The 19645-nt window shown below is 29.8% G+C and overlaps 2 protein-coding genes across 2 annotated transcripts; one reads left to right on the forward strand and one right to left on the reverse strand.

Annotated features, from left to right (window-relative positions):
• Positions 1–338: 338 nt before the first annotated feature.
• Positions 339–1291, reverse strand: LOC137809268 (uncharacterized). The gene is made up of 2 exons (XM_068610403.1): positions 1180–1291; positions 339–691 (listed from the first exon to the last, which is right to left on the reverse strand). The coding sequence occupies exons 1-2, from the start codon at positions 1289–1291 to the stop codon at positions 339–341; spliced, it is 465 nt and encodes a 154-aa protein (XP_068466504.1).
• Positions 1292–14367: 13076 nt separating this feature from the next.
• On the forward strand, positions 14368–17410 carry LOC137811095 (abscisic acid 8'-hydroxylase CYP707A2-like). Its single transcript, XM_068612682.1, has 7 exons — positions 14368–14842; positions 14952–15267; positions 15441–15827; positions 16077–16251; positions 16383–16489; positions 16612–16730; positions 16860–17410. Exons 1-7 carry the CDS (start codon positions 14646–14648, stop codon positions 16951–16953), a joined length of 1395 nt encoding a protein of 464 aa, XP_068468783.1. The 5' UTR covers positions 14368–14645; the 3' UTR covers positions 16954–17410.
• Positions 17411–19645: the final 2235 nt, after the last annotated feature.

Consider the following 19645-nt stretch of genomic DNA (forward strand, 5'->3'; position numbering starts at 1 on the left):
TCAATCAATTTTCCTCCCCTCCGATCCCCACCACCAAAGGAAATGTCTCTGACTTATTTCTAACTCTTTTAGCACTACTGTAGGCACTTTATATAGAGATAGGTAAAATAGTGGAATTGATGACAACATGGACTTAGTTCAATCAATTTTCCTCCCCTCCGACCCCACCACCAAAGGATTTTTCCTTTCCATCTTCCCAACCTAGTCTTCAATCTCTCAATCACCCCACCCTAGAAAGCACCCCTCTTGTGACAACCCCCAACCACCATTCCCAAGTATTTAAAAGGTGTTGTGATTAGCTCAGAATTAAGAAGAGTCGCAAACTGTTGCATCATAGTCTAATCAATCCCCAACCCGCCAATTCTATTCTTCATAAAATTCACTTTAATCTCCAAACACAATTCGAAACAGTTTAACGCCACCTTAATGTTGAAAACACTCTTAGAGTTAGCTTCACAGAAAAACAAAGTATCATTTGCATACTGCAACAAATTAACCTTAACTTTCTTATACCCAATTTCCAAGTTGTCAATCAAATGTTTCTCGTTTTCCATCCTCGACACACTTGTTAAGCCTTTGGCCACAATAAGGAACAAAAAATGTGCTAACAGATCCCCTTGTCGCAGCTCTTTTCTCGGAATAAACTCTTTAGTGGAGCTCCCATTGACGATAACTGACACTGAGGCAGATTCTACACAAGACTTAATCCAATTAATCCATTTATCACATAACTCAACTCTTCCCAGCAATAATAAATAAACTCTCAACTAATAGATTCATAAGCCTTCTCATAATCAACCTTTGGGAAAACACAACTTCTCTTCTTTCTCTTCAATTCCTCAAGGACTTCTTTGGCCATAAGAACACCGTCCAATAAACCCCGTCCTTCAAAGAAAGCATACTTCCTAACATCAATAACTTTGCCAATCACCCTTTTCAATCTAAGAGATAGTGTTTTCGAGATAATCTTATACATACACCCAACCAAAGAAATAAATAGAAATTCATTGAGTTGTTGAGGGTTGTTAACTTTGGGAATCAGACATAAGAAAGACGCATTTGACCCCATAGACCAAACACCTCTGGTCGCAAAGTCATTCACTACCGACATAATGTCCTTCTTAATGAACTCCCAACTAAACTTTAAGAACCCAAAAATAAACTAGTCTGAACCATTACTCTTCGAGCTGTCACAATTCCAAATAACGTCCTTTATTTCTTCTTTGGAAAACTCCCCAACCAACATCTCATTGTTTTCCCCATAAATGCCATTAAAAATGATATTATCCATCCTAATCTGAAAAGTTTATTCCCTGGCAAGCCGAGAACTAAAAAATTCTCGGACCTTATCCTTCACCACATCCTTATCGGCACACCATTTGCCATTCTCCACAAGACCATGTAACTCGTTCCTGGACCTCCTCCACTTTATTGTTGAGTGAAAATTTTTTGTATTGAGTTCGCTCTGTTTCATCCACTTAAGACGGACTTTCTGATGCAAAACTGCCTCATGTATGAAAGAATTCCTATTTTGTTTTGCCTAAAGAATTCTCATTTCCTCCCTCCCCAATTCATCTAACTCGTATTCTTTGTCTCTCACATCTAGCTCACTAATTCTCTTTTGTAGTTCTACTCCAACTTTGAGAACATTCCTGAACACTTCTTTATTCCAAACTTTTAAATCCGCTTTAAGCTTTTTCAATTTTTCCTTGAATACAAACAACCCTCCTCCCAACACTTCATAATCAAACCATTTATTCCAGTAATATGCTCATGTATTAAGGTGATATCTTATATATTAATATTCAGTTCTTGATTGAATATTGATATTATTGTTTTACTTTTAAATTTTCGTGACAAATTGAGAATCTTAAATCTGACTGAGAGATATTTTTAGGGTTCAAACCTAAACAATAATACTTAGCATATTTGAGTGTTAGAGGTAGACTTGAAATGTTAATTGTCATTAACGTCTGAGTATGATTCTAAGTTGTTTTTATAAGTATGTGAGAGATCGATATATAGGAAACATTCTTAAGGATTTTATATGCGAGAGATCGATATAAATGAATTTTCTACGGACATCAAATTCAATCAAAGAACTTAATATTAACATTCTAATAAAAATACATGAGAGTGAGAGAGATGAAACCTAATCCCTATTTTTTTTCTAATTGAAGCAACTAATTCTTTGTTTTCTTATTGATCAGTGCCAACATAACCAACTCAACTATTTTTATTGTTTTGTTGCTATATTTAGCGAATATTATACTCAATAATTCATTGTTCCTTGTGGGATCGATATCCATTCTTAGAGACAATTATTACTTCTGAAAAACGCAATGCATTTGTCGTAAAAAGTCATCAGACTCCTGGCAGTGAACACAACAAGATTGCTCGATCAAAATCTGAAATAGAGTAAGTTCACTTTTGCTCTTCTCTTTGATTCAAATTTTGAACTTGTTAGGTTGTCTCTATGCTTTGCATACAAATCTTTTAGCTTTAGGGTGAATCTTTGTTAGCTTAGGGTCCTAGTGATATAGTTAGATTTTTTATCAGGACTTTATGGTGCAGGTTAATTATCTTTAAGCTTTTGGTAGATTTGGAGCTCTTAGGGAGCATCTGCTTAAGTTCAGGTAAGGGGAGCTAGTCTTATTCTTTTCAATAGAACCCTAGGTTAGAAGATCTGGATGTGGGGGTGACATGGTCACCAGTTCCAATTTTTTGCTTGTAGGATTGTCTCTTTTGAAGAGTAAAGTAATATATTGACTGAAATGGTTGATTTTGAATATTTTATATTGATTTTAAGGTGAATAAGTTGTTGAATGTGTTTTTGATTGAGAATTGAAAGTGTTTGCATGATAATATAAATGAGTTGAACTGTTTTTTAATATTTTGTTGAATTACTTAAATGAGATGTTTGATGGAAAGTGATTGTTTGATTTTAGATGATGATTGATTTAGAAAGCATATATTTGGAACTTAGTTATGTGTTTAAGTGAATTTTGAGATATATTTGGATTGTTTAGAAAGTTTAAAATATGATGTGATTGAATGGTGCATTGATGTGTTAAATGATGTATGTAATGAGGTGAAAGTGTAATCAAGACATAGTATTTTGAGGAAAGGAAATACTATGCAGAGATTGTTATTTTGGTATATTGATTTGTAAGTGTCATGTGAATGAGACGATCTTAACTCTATTGCTATAATGGAATCATATAGATGAAGTTATTCAGTTGGTGAGAGTCGAAGAGGTTCATTTGGCTGAGTTTGAGGTTTAAAAGAACTTATCAGAGAATATCAAATGGATTTACCCTGTCATATGAGATGATGAGATATTGAGATTGATTATGCGCATGACTATGTGGATTCATAATGAGTAGTATGACAGGTGCAGGTCTCTGAATGCTAATTTCAATACACGGGTCTTCCAAAAGTAGAGAGTGTGTCTGAGTATGTGAGTCAGTAGAAATCTGACAGGAATAATGTTGATGATAAATGTGATAGACACTTGATGACTTTGTGCAAATTATGAGAATTTGATGAATTATGTGTGTTTTTAAAAATCAAATTTATATTACCCTGTGCTAGCTAGCTTACCCTGTGTTAGCTAGCTTACCATGTGCTTTGTTTTGTGTTTGTTTTCTTTAAATTTGTGATGATCGCGTTAATGTACACAAGAAAAGATGAAGTTGCAGGTGATAAAGCTCCTCAGTGAGCAACCAGAGGAACAAATGTTTTATTTGTAGACTTTTGTGTATATATTAAATCGCTATGAAGAGGGATATCCTTTTGATATACACATATGAGAAAGTAGTATATGTTTATATGTTAATTAGATATTGCAATGCATAATATATTAGCAAATATGGGTAAAAATAGGGATGTTATAGTCGCTCGAAGCCCTTGCGACGCGCAACCTCCAAAACTGGGCCTGCGGATGCACCAACCCTACCCGCTTCACTCAAATGGGCCTGGTGGGACTCATCACATTCGGCCCACCCTTGTGCCCAGCAGATGACCCTTCATTAATTTCCACCTGGAAAAGAATTTTCGCCTCATTAACTCTGCTACATGTTTGTGCACCCTCCACATTAATGTTGGCCCGCTTTGCATGTTCTTCATTATTTGTTAACAAAAGCAAGTGTGTCATTAAAACTATTTAACATCTTAGCATGTCTTTTATTAATGTTGTATGCATGCTCTCCTGAATCATAATCACACTCTTTGGAAATTCGCGCGACCACCTTCCTTTCCACAGGAGCATTTACGTCACCATTGCCACGTGTAATTAATACTGGTGCCTCTTCCAACAAACCTGGAAACTGAACTGTTTCCTCCTCCCTTCCTTCCACACCTACCCTTTCTCCATATTCAGAGAATACCGATTCCACAGACTCCCCTCCGACATCGTCTTCCGCTCTTACTTCTGACTCTGACTCCGAAAAAAAATCCCGCTTAAAATAAGAACATCTTATTATATAATTTGTGGCAAAACACTCCTCTTCAAAAGACACTTTGCAATCGCAATTGTTAATACACACTTCTTTCACAACATTGATCTTATCACCCACCGGTACACTAACACATAGACGTATGAACTCTAAGACCTCCCTTTCAACATTCGCCTCGTCGACTTTAATAAAGTTTCCAACCAGTGCTCCAATGCTTTAAAAGCACTTACTACATTAGATATTCAAAGGAATACCCCTACAACGAACTCATGTTATTCTTTCTTTAACCACAAAGGAGTCGTCTCAGGGAGTGATCGAGTCAAACAGGTCGTCAAACCACTCCTTATTTTCTTCAATCAGCTTGCCATACCACTTTCTTCTTCGCAAGACAACAGAACGGACTATTCCCCCATATATCTTAACCTAACGACACTGAATCCTCCCAGAATAAAACTTTTTTGGACAGACTGCAAATCAAAGAACTCCAAAAGTCTTCCAACGAAGCAATTTTCTAACCAGGAGGTAGACTCAATGTTAACATCTAGTTGCACGACGTCCGAATCCAAATGGGGATTGCCTGAAATCTCTCCCGTAACCACCTGTGCGAAAGAACGGTGATTCGCCTTTGGTCTCCAAGCATTTCGTGTTTTAATAGGACCCTTCTTCGAAAACCGCTCGTTCTTAGACACCTCACCGTTGCAAAACCTTATTAAATTCGCCTGTAGCTTCCACATACCGATCCAAATTGAATCTAACTTCCTTTCCATATCAACTTCATCCACCACTCCTTGGAACCTAACGAACCCGAAGCGAAGATTTCTTTTGTTAAGCTTTCTTGAAATGAAAACGTCCAAAACTCTACCCCACCTCTGAAAAAACTTCCAGAGATCCCTATCAAAAACGTCATTCGAAAAATTTGTGAAGAAATACGACGTATCAGCCATTGGACCTACACTCGCTTACTCTCTCTCTAACTCACTCATGGTTATGTATCTACATATAATCTAATTCAATGAATATAAAAGCTTTCAAAATATATAAAAGTAAATTTGTATATAATATTATTTTTACGATTCTTTCCATTTTCCAAAAATAATTATTTCATGGTACCGAAATAAATTATTTAACGGTACTGAAAATAATTTACAATACTTTAATTAGCTCAAATTTACATAAAAATATCTCAAATGTTATTATTTAAATATTTTAAATGCAAAGTAAATTTGTAAACTTATATTTTACACTTTTTAAAAAAATTTAAAAAAATTCACAATCATCGCATCACTCACAAACTTCAATAAATTTTCATCACAAATTCACTCTCACATATCACAATCTAACGAACTCACTTTCTTCACATTTTCCTCAAATTCTACCTAAGTACCTAAAATGTCTAAAGTTTGAGTACAAAAATCAATTTCGTGTTATAATACAAGAATAAAAAAACATATTTAATTTTTTAGCCATTGTTTATTTCAATGGAAGGACGGTTCACAAGAGGGAATGAACACTAATATCAGTTATTTAGATCTAGTAATGTGTGTAGAAGTGTGAGGAAGGAAATCCCTAGTGAAAACCATGTCCCTCTCACATGCAGGAAAGACATATAAGCATTGATGATTTGTCCAATTTACCGAAATTTTATGAAGTTAAAAAAAAAAAAAAAAAAATAAGATTATATTATAAAATAAAACTAGGTATATTTATAATATAAATATAAATATTATCTATATTTATTATAAAATAATAAATATTATGTATTAATAAAAAAATAAAGAATTAATTATATTATAAAAATTTGATTATATATTATACATAGTCGATGTATATAAATTTTATAATATAATTAATTATAATAATATAATATAGTTATATAATATAATAATAATAATATAAAAATATTTATATATTTATAACAATAACAAATATTATTAATATTAATATATAATATTTAAATAATAATAATAATATATAAAATTAATTTATAAAATAATGATAAAATTATAAATAATAATATTAATTAAAATAAATTTTTAAAATAATGATAATAAATATAAATTAAATAAAATAAAATTATCAAATAATAATTTATTTTATTCTATTTATATCAAATATTTAATAATATTAATAATAAATTATTTTTAATAATAAAAAAGTTATAATATATTAAAAAATATTTATATAAGAAATAAATTTATATCATATTATTATTAATTAAAATATATATATATATATATATAAATTAATTAGTTTTTTAAATATAAAAAAAATTGTAATCTTAATTTTTTATTAATTAAAAGATTTAAAATTTCAATTACACTTATCACCTCACTCACAATTTATTATTTTTATAAAAGAATTTCATGTTTAAGAAACTCATGTTTTTAAAAAAAATAATTATTCAGTGGTATTGAAAATAATTTACAAATTTTTAATTAATTCAAATTTACACAAAAAAATACTTCATATTTCATTATTCAAATATTTTTAAAAATAAAAGTACGTTTTTTAACTTACATTTTACATTGTTAAAAAAAATCAAAAATTTTTCACCGCCATCACATAACTCATAAATTTCAATAATTTTTTCTCATATATCCACTCTAACATACTTTAATCCAAACACACATACTTTCTTCACACTTTCCTCTCAAATCTTTACACATCAACTCTCTCAAATCCCTACACATCTCCTTCCCAATCCAAACACACCCTTAATTTTAATAAAATTATTAAATTTGATTGCTAATGTAATAGATAGATAATAAAAAACATTAACCATATGAGTTGGCTATGGTATTGTTTGACACTATTTTTTTAATTGAGGTTTTTTTCTATGGATTGGAGTATTTTAATATTCTCATTTATATTATTTTTTTTACTGATTAAAAAAAATACAGTGTATATATGTAATAGGTTGTGTGTACAAAGTAGTGCTTAAAATTTAAAAAGGTTAAAAAAAAACTAAATTCTCATTCACTTTTATTCAATTATACAAAAAAAAGCAGTTTCATATTTAATGAATTATAAGTAAATATTTCAAATAAATGTTAATATGTCTCTTTCGTTTAAAAAAATGAGACAATTACAGCACAATAAACCAAGTTCTGAAACCACTTTAACATACTTGAGATTTGACCTTGGATGAACACTCTAGGCCGAAACATACAATTGGTTAGGAACTATCTGGTTACAATTGGATGCTTAAAAATATTGAGAAGTTCCAATTCTTGTGATATGACTCAATACATTAACATGGTATTTGGATAATAGGTAATTTATTTTTAATTGAGAAATTGAAATGTTTTTATAATAAAATATATTATTTAGACCAAAAATTTAAAAATTATTTTTCATAGGAATTAAATTAATTATAATTATATAATTTTAAATTTCAACTTAAAAAAGTATAAATTTAAAATTTATGATATTACTAAATTCATGTTTTTTTTTATTTTATTTTTAGTTTCGACTTTTGTCTGGATGTCATTACTTTTTTAAAACCTTAGCGAAAAAAAAATTTCTTCATTTTTTGAAGTTATATCTACTGACTTACTATTAGTTGTTGTTAATTGAATTTCTTTTCAACCAATTATTTCTTGATCAACTTTAATTATAATTTTCTTAATCAATATTATAAATATTAATTTTCAGTTGATGTGATTGCTTTTTTTATTAATATTAGTAAAAATTATTTTTTAATTTATATTTCTAGAATTATTTTTATCACTATTATTACTCGCTCCTATTATTACAGATTTTCTCGGTCAAATGTTGATAGCCAAATTTATATATATATATATATATATATATATATGAACTATATTTTGTCAATTAACATCTATCGTAATTATTTTTTCACAAATGTCTTAGAGATTATTTTTTATCAATGATACTAACACAATTCTCTATTAATAATTATTTATATTTTTTCTAATAATTATTTAAAACTTTTGACCAACATTCATTAAAATAGCTTTTTCTTATCAATATAAGATAGGAGAACTTTTCAAGTGACATTAATGCAAAGTTGAATAAAAAAAAAAATTAGCCATTTTTATTGCAAGGATAACCTAATTGATGTTAACATAAAAATGTGTGTTTAACATCAACTAACAACAGTATCAATCGACATTAACTGAGAAAAAAAATATTAACAGAAAAATAATAACATTCAAAATTCACTAAAAAAATCAATACTTAATATTTATGAATTATTATTAATTATTTAATATTTAAATAGTTTTAAAATTTGATGGTAGTTAAAAAATTTCAATGACCTTATTCAATTTTATATAAGATATTTTAAAAATTATGAAAATCATCTAAATGTAAGATAAGAACAAACAAATTAAATATATAAAAAAAGTAGCAATTGAATTATTATTTTTTCTTGTAGAGCGTTATTCCTAAGGGATAAAATGATATGGATGGATTTGTGTTAAAGTCATTTTTAATGTAAAAGTAGTATTACAAAGTTTTATTTTATTTTATACTGTGTTATATTATTTTGAAAAAATTCACATTTTTATTTTGGTATAAAACTTTTATAAAATTGACATGTTATTTAAATTTTGTAGAAGTTAAAATATAAGTGTTAATTGTTATAATTTAAGATAAAATTGAGAATATGTAGGTTGAGAAAATGAATGAAATTAAGAGGGGGAGAAAAAGGAAGCAGCAGGAATGGGTTTACATTAAGTAAGTGCCAGACAAGTGGGGGAAAGAAGAAGGATCCTAGGAGCCGTTGACTATTTATTTGTGATACTAATCAATATCTCAAATTATCAGAAAAGTCAAATGCATTTAAATTTATTGCTCAATAATTCACTCTCTGGTCTCTTCAAACCACAATCCTTCTTTATAATACTTTAATTGGATTGGATTGGGAGAAAAATAAAAAAAACAATGAAAGATTGCTAAAAGGAAAAAATTGTAAAAAATTATAATTAATGTAACAAAATAAAAAATTAAATTAGTTAAGCAAAATATTAAAAATTAAAAATTTAATATAAATAAGTATAAATTAAATTGAAAGAGGATTGGTTATAAAATAATTTTTTTAATTATATTTAAAAACTTCCATAAAATTAATCATTAAATATTCAAATAATTAAATTCACAAAATATCAAATTAAAATTATTGTTTTTATTTATTATAATTTTTTTTGTTTTAATTATTTATCATATTAAAATGAAAAATGTAAATATTTTACTATATTATTTATTTTAATCGAATTAATTATATACATAGATATAATAAAATATTTAAGATAGTTAACTATATTTTAAATATTTTATTAATATTTATAACATCATTGATTATGTTGTTGGATGTCATTCATTATGTTTAACTTTTTTCAACTATTTTAGCAATTTTTTTATGGAAAGTCAACCATAGAATTCTATTTCATTTATCATGTTTGAAGATTTTGTTTTTTTTTTTTACTTTTCTTTAAATTCTTCCACTTGAATACTTTTTAAAAAAAAATCTTAATATGTTGTTTCTTTCAAACTAATATTTACATCTTTATTTTTTATATAATTTTTAAAATTCCATTATATTATAAAGTATTTATCATAAACCGATTCAATCAAAATAATAATGAAACAACTAAATTTCAACCAATTAATTTTTTTAAACAGTTTTTACAAAAAAAAAAAATCTAACATATGACATAACTCTATTAGTTAAAGTGATGAGAAAAAACTTGTTCGGTTTGATTTAAGTTTCATTCATTAATTTTTGAACTAGGTTTAATAATAAATCTAGAATATAATTTATATATTAAAATTTATTTATTGAAAACATATATTAACTATAGAATATATTTTTTGAAGCGGCTAAAGTTAATGGATTATATTTTAATTTTTGTTTTGTACTTACCTGCAAAATGTGGAGATATTTGTGTGTGGCTGCTTATTATTCCAACTTCATATGTCATCTTCCCTATTTTTCTGACCTGAATCATGCATGCTTACGTGAAGAAGGATAAGACCACACCCACATCATATATCATCAACTATTTCACTTCACTTAATCTTATTTTCAACAACTGAAAAATAATATTCACATAAATTTAATTTTGATAAATTCATGTTCAAACTATCATCCCAATAAAACCGCCAGATATATAAAAAGCTACTATTCAATCATACATAAAAAAAAAAGAAAAAAAGTTTGTGTGGCAAAAGTATGTATAAATAATTAGTATTCTTCTAGGGTGTGGGTGAAGAAACGTGGATATGATAGAATTGTTGATGATGGTGAAGACGAATTTGTGGTGTAATTTCTCTTTTGCTCCAATATTGATGGAAGGATGCATAACGTTTTCTGAAATTCGTTTTCCAATGCTCATGTTCTGAGTCTGTGGAACTGTGCATTTGTATATATGCACGCACTTTGAGCAAATACATGAAGAAAAAAAAGAAGTGAAGTTGTCATCATCCTTATCTCTTCTCCTTAATCTTCCCACTTACGTGGCTTTCATTGTCGTACGCATAAACGTTTATGCATTCAACGACTCATGTCAGCAAGAGTTATGAGCATTCTCGCATTTCACAATCACACTTATCAGTCTTCCATGCGTGTGGGAAGACCAAAAATTAAAACAACTCACTTATATATTTATATGAAATGTTCTTATTTCTAGTCGATCTCACACTGAGAGTGGTAGATAGAAATTCGTGTGTGGGATAACATATTATGGGTGAGGTCTGATAAATCTAACAAACACTCGCTATGATAGAATCAAAATGATTCTGATACCATATTACGAAGTGAATTTTAAGTCTAACTTAAAATCATAAAACCTGCTCATAAGGTTGAGGTTTGCACTCACTTATATACAATGAAATGTCATTATCTCTAGTTAATGTGGGATCTCCAACACTATCAGTATCCAAAACATAAGGTTAATCTTCTCACCCCATATCACACGAAATTCAATAATACAATATCAATCTAAATAATTCTGATATAGTTTGAAAGATGTTGTGCATGAAACTTGTTATTAGATAATTTAAACTCCCAAATGCTTTTTTAACAATACATACATAATTTTGTTGAAAGTCAAACGATGATGAATGAAAGATCAAATGAAGTTGTTTTTCATTCTCTTGTGTTTGTTAATACATAGCATCATGTGACGTTCAAGTTAAGTACATGATGAACAGACATGATTGAAAAAGTTCCTCAGTTCATGCACTGATAAATTCAAATTCAAGTTTAAATTATTTTGCTTAAAGTTCTATGTTCTTCAATAAGTCAAGAGTTGACATATTGCAGTACAAGGATATTTTATTTTTGTGATTAGCATGTCTATGATCAGAAGCAAAACTACACTTTTGGAATTCCTAATTGCTCTTAGTTTGTGATTCTATGTATATATTAATTTCACATTAACACGTAGTGGGTGATACAACACATGCATGTATCATGTGCTGCATGCAAACGTGTCAAAATTTCATCTGTAATACCTAAATAAGTTTTCAAAATCTATGTGGGGATATAATATACCTGCTTCACATTATGATTATGTTACGAGCTTTTCAAATAATTAATTCTCTCAATTATAGTCAACTAATCAACAAATAAAATATTTAATAAGGAACTTAATAAAAAAAATAACAATATTATTAATGTCGTGTCGTGTTTAATCTATAAGGGGAAGGTTTAATGAGAAAATTTAATTAGTTTCTGTAATCAATAATTTTGAAAAAATCAATCGTTGATTTTATAACTATGACTTCTTCACCTACTTCTCGTATTTATTTAACACAAACTATGTCAAAATTCTTTAATGGAATACAGGTTTTGGGTTAATATCATTAATTAAATAAACTTTTTGTTTTCTTTAAATGATGCAGACTGTGCCAGAATTCGTCTTTAAACACAAGACATGTCACGGGAGAAACCTAAATGTGATTAATTAACTACGTAAATAACCAACCAAAATTCAAATTTACAGTTCATATATAAATTAATAACCCAATCATCAAGGCTTTGTTAGCTTGACTTTGAAAAATGCTAGTATCTTACATAGTTTTGTGTCAATGTATATATTTTTCTAAACTATTATCGGGCAATTTGAGTAGTTTTTGTATTTTATTTTATTTTTAATTTAGATTATATTTTTATGAAGAATAAATTTTATGATTTAGATTGAAAAACATTGCTATAAAATTATTAAATAAAAACTAATTTCAAAGGTAAAAAATAATTAGTCATTATATTAACTAAATTATATATTATTTTAGAGACTAAAATATTATTGATATCTAATGTAATTTTTATTATTAATAAAATTTATAGATTAATTTATAAATTTGTATTTAATTAGTTACCAATTACTTTATATTCTAAAATTGTTAATTCAAATTTTGATAGCTAATTAAGTATTAATTAATTAATTAGATACCAATTTAAAAATTAATTATTTTTTATTTTTAAAAATAATTTTTATTTAATAATTTTTTATTAGTGAGAAATTATGTTTTTTTTTCTATTTTTTTAAAGGAGATATGTTGTTTCTATCTTTTAAAAAAAAGTATTTTGTAGAATATTTGAAATATTCAATAGTCTACTAAAGTGTGAGTCCATATAATAAGATAAAAAAAATGAAAAGATTATAAGTTGGTGTATTTGACTATCTAACTGTGAAAATAACATTGTTCGAGAATAAATTAGACACTCGTTATTGTCTTTCTTGTAACAAAATGTAAACTTTTAGAGAAGGTGAGTAGATTTAGTGTTGAGAAGTGATTTTCATGATGAACAAATACAGAAACAGTAAAAAAAATATAAGTATAAGAGAAAATAGAAATTTATGATTTGGGGACCAGTTGAAGACTTTTATTGTGTGCTTCATCCATTGATCAGAAAGGATGAGTTAGTTTAAGGTGGGTGGCAGCCTAATTAATGTACACCATCAAACCTACTACACATAGTTGAATTGTCCAAACAATGCATCTCCAAGCCACAAAATTCTATTTATTTTCTCTGATTTTCTCACCAACTGTCCAAATTTGACCCTAAACCTCACATTATCCACAACACAAAAATATCCCAAAAAGGGTTGCTCCTTCTACTTTTGTGTCACCTAGAGATGTTAGGCATAAAGTAAAGTAAAACAACAAAGAAAACACAGGTAAATTTTAAAAAATGACACCACCTTAGTATGACCATGTTCTTTCAACACGTAATCAGAAGTTCAATTCTCAGATCTCTCTCTATAAAATCATTTGTTTGTGAAGAAATGTTAGAGGGTTGATTGATTTTTAGCTGTTCCATACAGAAAAGAGAGAGAAAGACACTGAGATCAGTTAAACAACAAGAGTGAACATTGTGGGTTCATGCAATAAATTGTGTACAGCAAAAATTATGTGAATAGCAGTCGTTTGTCAAGGGATTGAACTGTTAAATGTTCTCAAGAACATAAAGTATTGTAGAAATCCCATTAATGTAAATTTTGAAAGTGTGTTTATAGAAGTAGATAATCCATGTTAGTTAATTTTGTTTTGGTGGGTAGATGATTAAATTTGAAAGGAAAGGATTAATGTTTTGTTGGAATGGGAGTAAGGATAGCGAAGGGAAAATAGCATGAAAAAGTGTTGCATTAAAGTTTAAAGAATTTAACAGAATCAAGTTGTACGGAAATGGTAGTAACAGAGAAAAAGGTTTTGGCTTTTGTCATGCCAAAGGGTCGCTGGTGTGGTTATATCTATCTCCCTATGATTAATTAATTAACCAAATTAGGATCCCTTTTTGGTCTTTGGAAGTTATGAGTTCTCTCTCTCTCTCTTTCTTGCTTTCCAACACTACAGAAACACCAAACTATGATACATACATGTACGGTCAACCAAACTCTAACTCTTATATGTATAAGTATACACTCTACTGACACGTTCTCTCTCTTTCTCTCTCTTGGTGACAGAAATAAATTAGAGCAAAAACATGAGCTGGAGGGAGATTCCGCGTGTGGAAATCGAGCTGTAATTGAAAGCCTCCCTTCTTTTTCCCTGCTTCCCACCCTCTTCCTGCTGCATATGCTTCCACTCTTATTTAACAGCCTATAAATACCTCAAATCATCACCTTCTTTTCTCACACACCATCTTCTTCTTCTCATTCTTCTTCTTCTTATTATTATTCGTATTCATAACAATCCTTAATCACACTCACATCAAACATGGAACTAAGCACCATCTTATGCTTGTGTGCTTCCTTTCTCTTCATCTTTCTCTTCAGGACACTCATCAAACAGTTTCTCTCCAAACGCCCTCACTTCCCACTCCCACCTGGCACCATGGGTTGGCCTTATATAGGAGAAACCTTTCAAATGTATTCTCAAGACCCAAATGTCTTCTTTGCCTCCAAAATTAAAAGGTTCAATTCTTCATGGAAAATTCTCTCACTTTTTCATTCTCACCTGCTCCAACCACTGCACGAGCGGACAAATTTCACTTACACACCATGTCAATTTTTTGTTATCTAGGTATGGCTCTATGTTCAAGTCCCACATTCTAGGATGTCCCTGTGTGATGATTTCCAGCCCCGAGGCTGCCAAGTTTGTGCTCAACAAAGCTCAACTCTTCAAGCCAACATTCCCAGCTAGCAAAGAGAGGATGTTGGGAAAACAAGCTATCTTCTTTCACCAAGGAGAGTACCATGCTAACTTGAGAAGGCTTGTTCTTCGCACCTTCATGCCTGAAGCCATCAAAAACATCGTACCTGACATTGAATCCATTGCTCAAGATTCCTTAAAATCCTGGGAGGGCCGTTTGATCACCACTTTCCTTGAAATGAAAACGGTGAGCCCTCCAAAACAGAGCCTCTCTGTTTTCTCTGTTCGCCTTCCTTACGAAAATAACTAAAACAAATAATAAAATAACTCAGCTACCTGTTTTTAATTCCTCGATTTTTTAATTTTTTTATCAAAATAAAAAATGGGGTTCTTACGGTTTGCGGTTTTGGTGTGCTGCAGTTCACCTTCAACGTTGCTCTGCTTTCAATTTTCGGGAAAGAAGAGATTCTGTACAGAGATGCTCTGAAACGGTGTTACTACACTCTGGAGCAAGGGTACAACTCAATGCCCATTAACGTTCCGGGGACACTGTTCCACAAGGCGATGAAAGCGAGGAAAGAGCTTGCGCAGATCGTGGCCCAAATAATCTCTAGCAGGAGGCAGAGGAAACAAGATTACAAGGACTTGTTGGGTTCATTCATGGGAGAGAAAGCAGGGCTCACCGACGAGCAGATAGCAGATAATGTAATTGGAGTGATTTTTGCAGCTCGTGATACCACTGCCAGTGTGCTGACGTGGATTGTCAAGTACCTTGGTGAAAACCCCAGTGTCCTAGAAGCTGTTACTGTGAGTGTCTGGGTCCTACCACCCTTTATCTTTGTCAATTTTGAGGGCATAAAAACAGTAAAGTTGTTAAAAAATGATTCACATCAAAATCTAATCTGCAACCAGAAAGAGAAAGAGATACTAGAAAAAAAAAGTGAAAGTGTAATGAATAATATGATGTAAGAAGAAGAGAGAAGATGCTCATGTATGCTTACTTAAAATAGTTTGATCCCTTAGTTCTGACACTTTTTAAATTTTTGGACCTTACAGGAAGAGCAAGAGTGCATATTGAAGACCAAGGAAGAAAGTGGAGAGGATAAGGGTCTGAATTGGGAAGATACCAAAAAGATGCCCATAACTTCAAGGGTTATTCAGGAAACTCTAAGAGTTGCTTCAATTTTGTCTTTTACTTTCAGAGAAGCAGTAGAGGATGTTGAATATCAAGGTGAATAACCAAATCTGATATGATGCCTTGCCTCTCTTTCTTTTCTTTTTTTAGTTTATAGCCCAAAGATTTCCTTTCCTTTTCTCAGTTAGGCTCACAGATTCTCTGTTGTTGCTAATTGTTTTCTTTAGGATATCTTATACCAAAAGGGTGGAAAGTGCTACCTCTATTTAGGAACATACACCACAGTCCTGACAACTTCAAGGAACCAGAAAAATTTGATCCCTCAAGATTTGAGGTAATTATTGTGGTGATACTAGTTTACCTACCATGGTTTTTAATACTGTGGGATACCATGGTTTTTTATACTGTGTGATACCAAGTGCAGAACTTGACAGATTCTGTTTAATAATTTGCCAGGCTGCACCAAAACCCAATACTTTTATGCCATTTGGCAGTGGGATCCACGCTTGTCCAGGGAATGAATTAGCCAAGTTGGAGATTTTGGTTCTCCTACATCATCTCACCACAAAGTTCAGGTTGGTAAAACTTACTCACAGTGTCTCCTTGCAACCATTTTTTAGCCATATGCTTTGGATGGAAACACATTCCAAATTAAGGGTGTTTAGAATGTTTCTAAAGTGTTGCTTCTATTTTTTCTGGTGCAGGTGGTCTGTTGTGGGTGCAAAGAATGGGATTCAATATGGCCCTTTTGCTCTTCCCCAAAATGGTTTACCCATCACACTATATCCCAAGAAGTAGATACTAAAAATCACTCAAACAAATCACATATCCAACCCTGGTTTTATAGTAGCTTTCTAAATATGGAAAGAATGCCTTCACAGCTCTCAAAATTGGTTTCCACACTCTCCACATAAAGCACAAAGACACAGAACATATTGCAATTGGATAACCAAACAAGGGAGATCAACAACTCTTCCCTTCTTTTTGGCCAAGAGAAACCCAAAGGGGGTAGTCTTGACAATAATAACAAACAACACAGGGATGTCAAGTGTACATAGGAGGTTTCACAGCCAGGTCCAGATCATAGTATTATGTTCTTTTCATTTCCTCACTCTTTTTTTTTCTCTATTATTTTTTCTCCTTCAGATATGAGGAAAAGTCCTCAGAAGATTGTATTGATGAATTCAACTAATTATTAGTTCTGTATGCATAAGAACGCCGCAAGGCCAAAATAAAAGTGAAACGTTGCTACTGAGATGAGTTCAGAAAAACAATACTATCTGGCCATTGTTGGTTAAGTGAATACCTCAGAAGAGATTAAACAACAGTAATAATGAGAAGAAAAGTGAGAAAATAACAGAGGAAAAATGAAAAAAAACATAAAAGAAGTGCCAAAGAATCACGGCACTGGAATGAAAAGAAAAATACGTGCGTCCCATCTTGCTAGCATGCATTCAATTATTCAAATCTTGAATAACACGGATTTCATGTACTTCATTTCAATCAAAGTCAGGTTCCCTAAGATCCGAACACATGTCGTTTTATAAGCATATAACCATTATCTAGCAAGGTACTCTCCTACGTAAGTCGTTTTTCTCCCATCAATTAACTTCCTTTTTGGCTCCTACACTGTTCCAATACAAAAGTCAAAACAACCAATTTCTCAAACTAATCTTGGTACAGTTAAACTCTTGAATCATGCAGTACTTCAAATTGCACCATTTTTCTAACATACTTCCAAGAACAATAATATCCTTACACTTAATAAAAACATGTGCACAACACAACTAGAAAAGTATAGAAACATGTGTTTCAGTCCTATAATCCTGGTTTGATTTTGATATCTGACGTGCAGCATCCATCAATATCCATAGATGATAAAGCCTGCAGTTCCTAACTGTCTATATTTGTAACAAGACAAAGAGTCCTTTATGGCATCAGAAATTATGCAGTAAGTTGTGTTTCCAAAGTTGTTAATGAGTCATGAACATGTCATAGTTGTGGAATTCCACACTGCTCCATGTTGTTGAAGAAATATCTAAATGTAGGAAATGTAATTACACAGTGTTCGTTTCCAACCATAACTTTGGTGCATCTTTCAGAAAAATAAAATGGTAGGTTGTGTGGGCCTTCAACTTCCACCGCTTAGCTGTTCATCAATGGTTTCAAAATCAAGAATTGCAAGTTTCTCTATAATCAAACCACGGCACTGCAAATAATAAACATTCCCATATGCAACTTTTTCAGTTTTTTTAAATATAAAAAACATAATTGAGAATGGATATTTAGTTAAAGATTAATCAATTTTATGGTTTTTTATGAAGTTCATATAATACTTCACATAAAATCATTGTAAGGACACTCGTTCATGTTATAATTAATAGATTTAAAATATAAGTAAGCTAACTGGAATGTAATTTAATCGATAAATTATTACACAATACCGATCCTTTATTTGTTTTATGATCCTAGGTGTAATTTTCAAATATTTTCATTTCTATTTAATTAATTACTTTTGTTATTTATACTTTTTTTTAGTTAGTATGCACTTATTATTATGATGTAAAAATAAAGAAAAAGTAAAATAGAAATTTTATAAATAATTTATTAAAGTTGAGGAAATTTATTTTATTTCTTGATTTTTTTTATAAAAACTTTAAACAACACCCAAAGGTAAATGGAGTAATTGAAATAATATTCAACTGGTAGTTAAAGATAATCTAATAATTAATCAAAATGATGATGATTATTATTATTATTATTGTTAATAAGTGGCACGTTTTGAAATTTTCTCAAATCACTAAATAAAAGAAAATAAAATGAAGAATATCAAAATATCTAGTAAAATATTATTGAACAGAAAATGGAAATTATACATTATGATTCCATCTTAGATTTTGTAATGATTACTTTTTAAGAGCCATACTTATTATCATTATTAATTGATTAACAGTCCTTTTTTTACGTTAAGCTGCCATTAATTGAGAGTGAGAATACAGTTAAAAAAAACAAGAGTTTAAATTTAAATTAGTGAAAGTTATAATGTCACTACTAAAAAAACATAAAATAAAAACTAATTTTAGAAAAAATTAGTTCTTATAGTAACTAAATTAGCGACTATTTTAGAAATTAAAAAAAAAGTTTTCTAAATTAATTTCTATTCTTATTATTAAGTGGTTTCTTAAATTGATATCTAATTAACAATCAAGGTTTTAACTACCAGTTATTTAGTTTCTAAATTTGATAGCAAAAACCTTGGTTGCTAATTACATACTAATTTAGAAATCATTTAACAATTATAGAAATAAAAAAAAATTCAGTATATAAAATGGTCTCTAATTTTAGTAACTATAGCAACTAAAAATTAGTTTTATTTTATTTTCTATTTCACAATTGTCTTAAAGATTATTCAAGATATTTTTCATTTATATTTTGTAGGATAATGTGTTCTTAAATGTTTATAAAAAATAGAAAAAAACTCTAAAAGATT

The sequence above is a fragment of the Phaseolus vulgaris genome, chromosome 2, assembly GCF_000499845.2.
Source record: "Phaseolus vulgaris cultivar G19833 chromosome 2, P. vulgaris v2.0, whole genome shotgun sequence".
Lineage (NCBI taxonomy): Eukaryota > Viridiplantae > Streptophyta > Magnoliopsida > Fabales > Fabaceae > Phaseolus > Phaseolus vulgaris.

Coding starts and splice junctions, on each gene's coding strand:
- LOC137809268 (XM_068610403.1), bottom strand. CDS start 1,291: ATGGATAATATCATTTTTAATGGCATTTATGGGGAAAACAATGAGATG. Junction 692..1,179: donor GAATTGTGACAGCTCGAAGA/GTAATGGTTCAG, acceptor AGTCTTGTGTAG/AATCTGCCTCAGTGTCAGTT.
- LOC137811095 (XM_068612682.1), top strand. CDS start 14,646: ATGGAACTAAGCACCATCTTATGCTTGTGTGCTTCCTTTCTCTTCATC. Junction 15,268..15,440: donor CTTTCCTTGAAATGAAAACG/GTGAGCCCTCCA, acceptor GGTGTGCTGCAG/TTCACCTTCAACGTTGCTCT. Junction 16,731..16,859: donor CATCTCACCACAAAGTTCAG/GTTGGTAAAACT, acceptor TTTCTGGTGCAG/GTGGTCTGTTGTGGGTGCAA.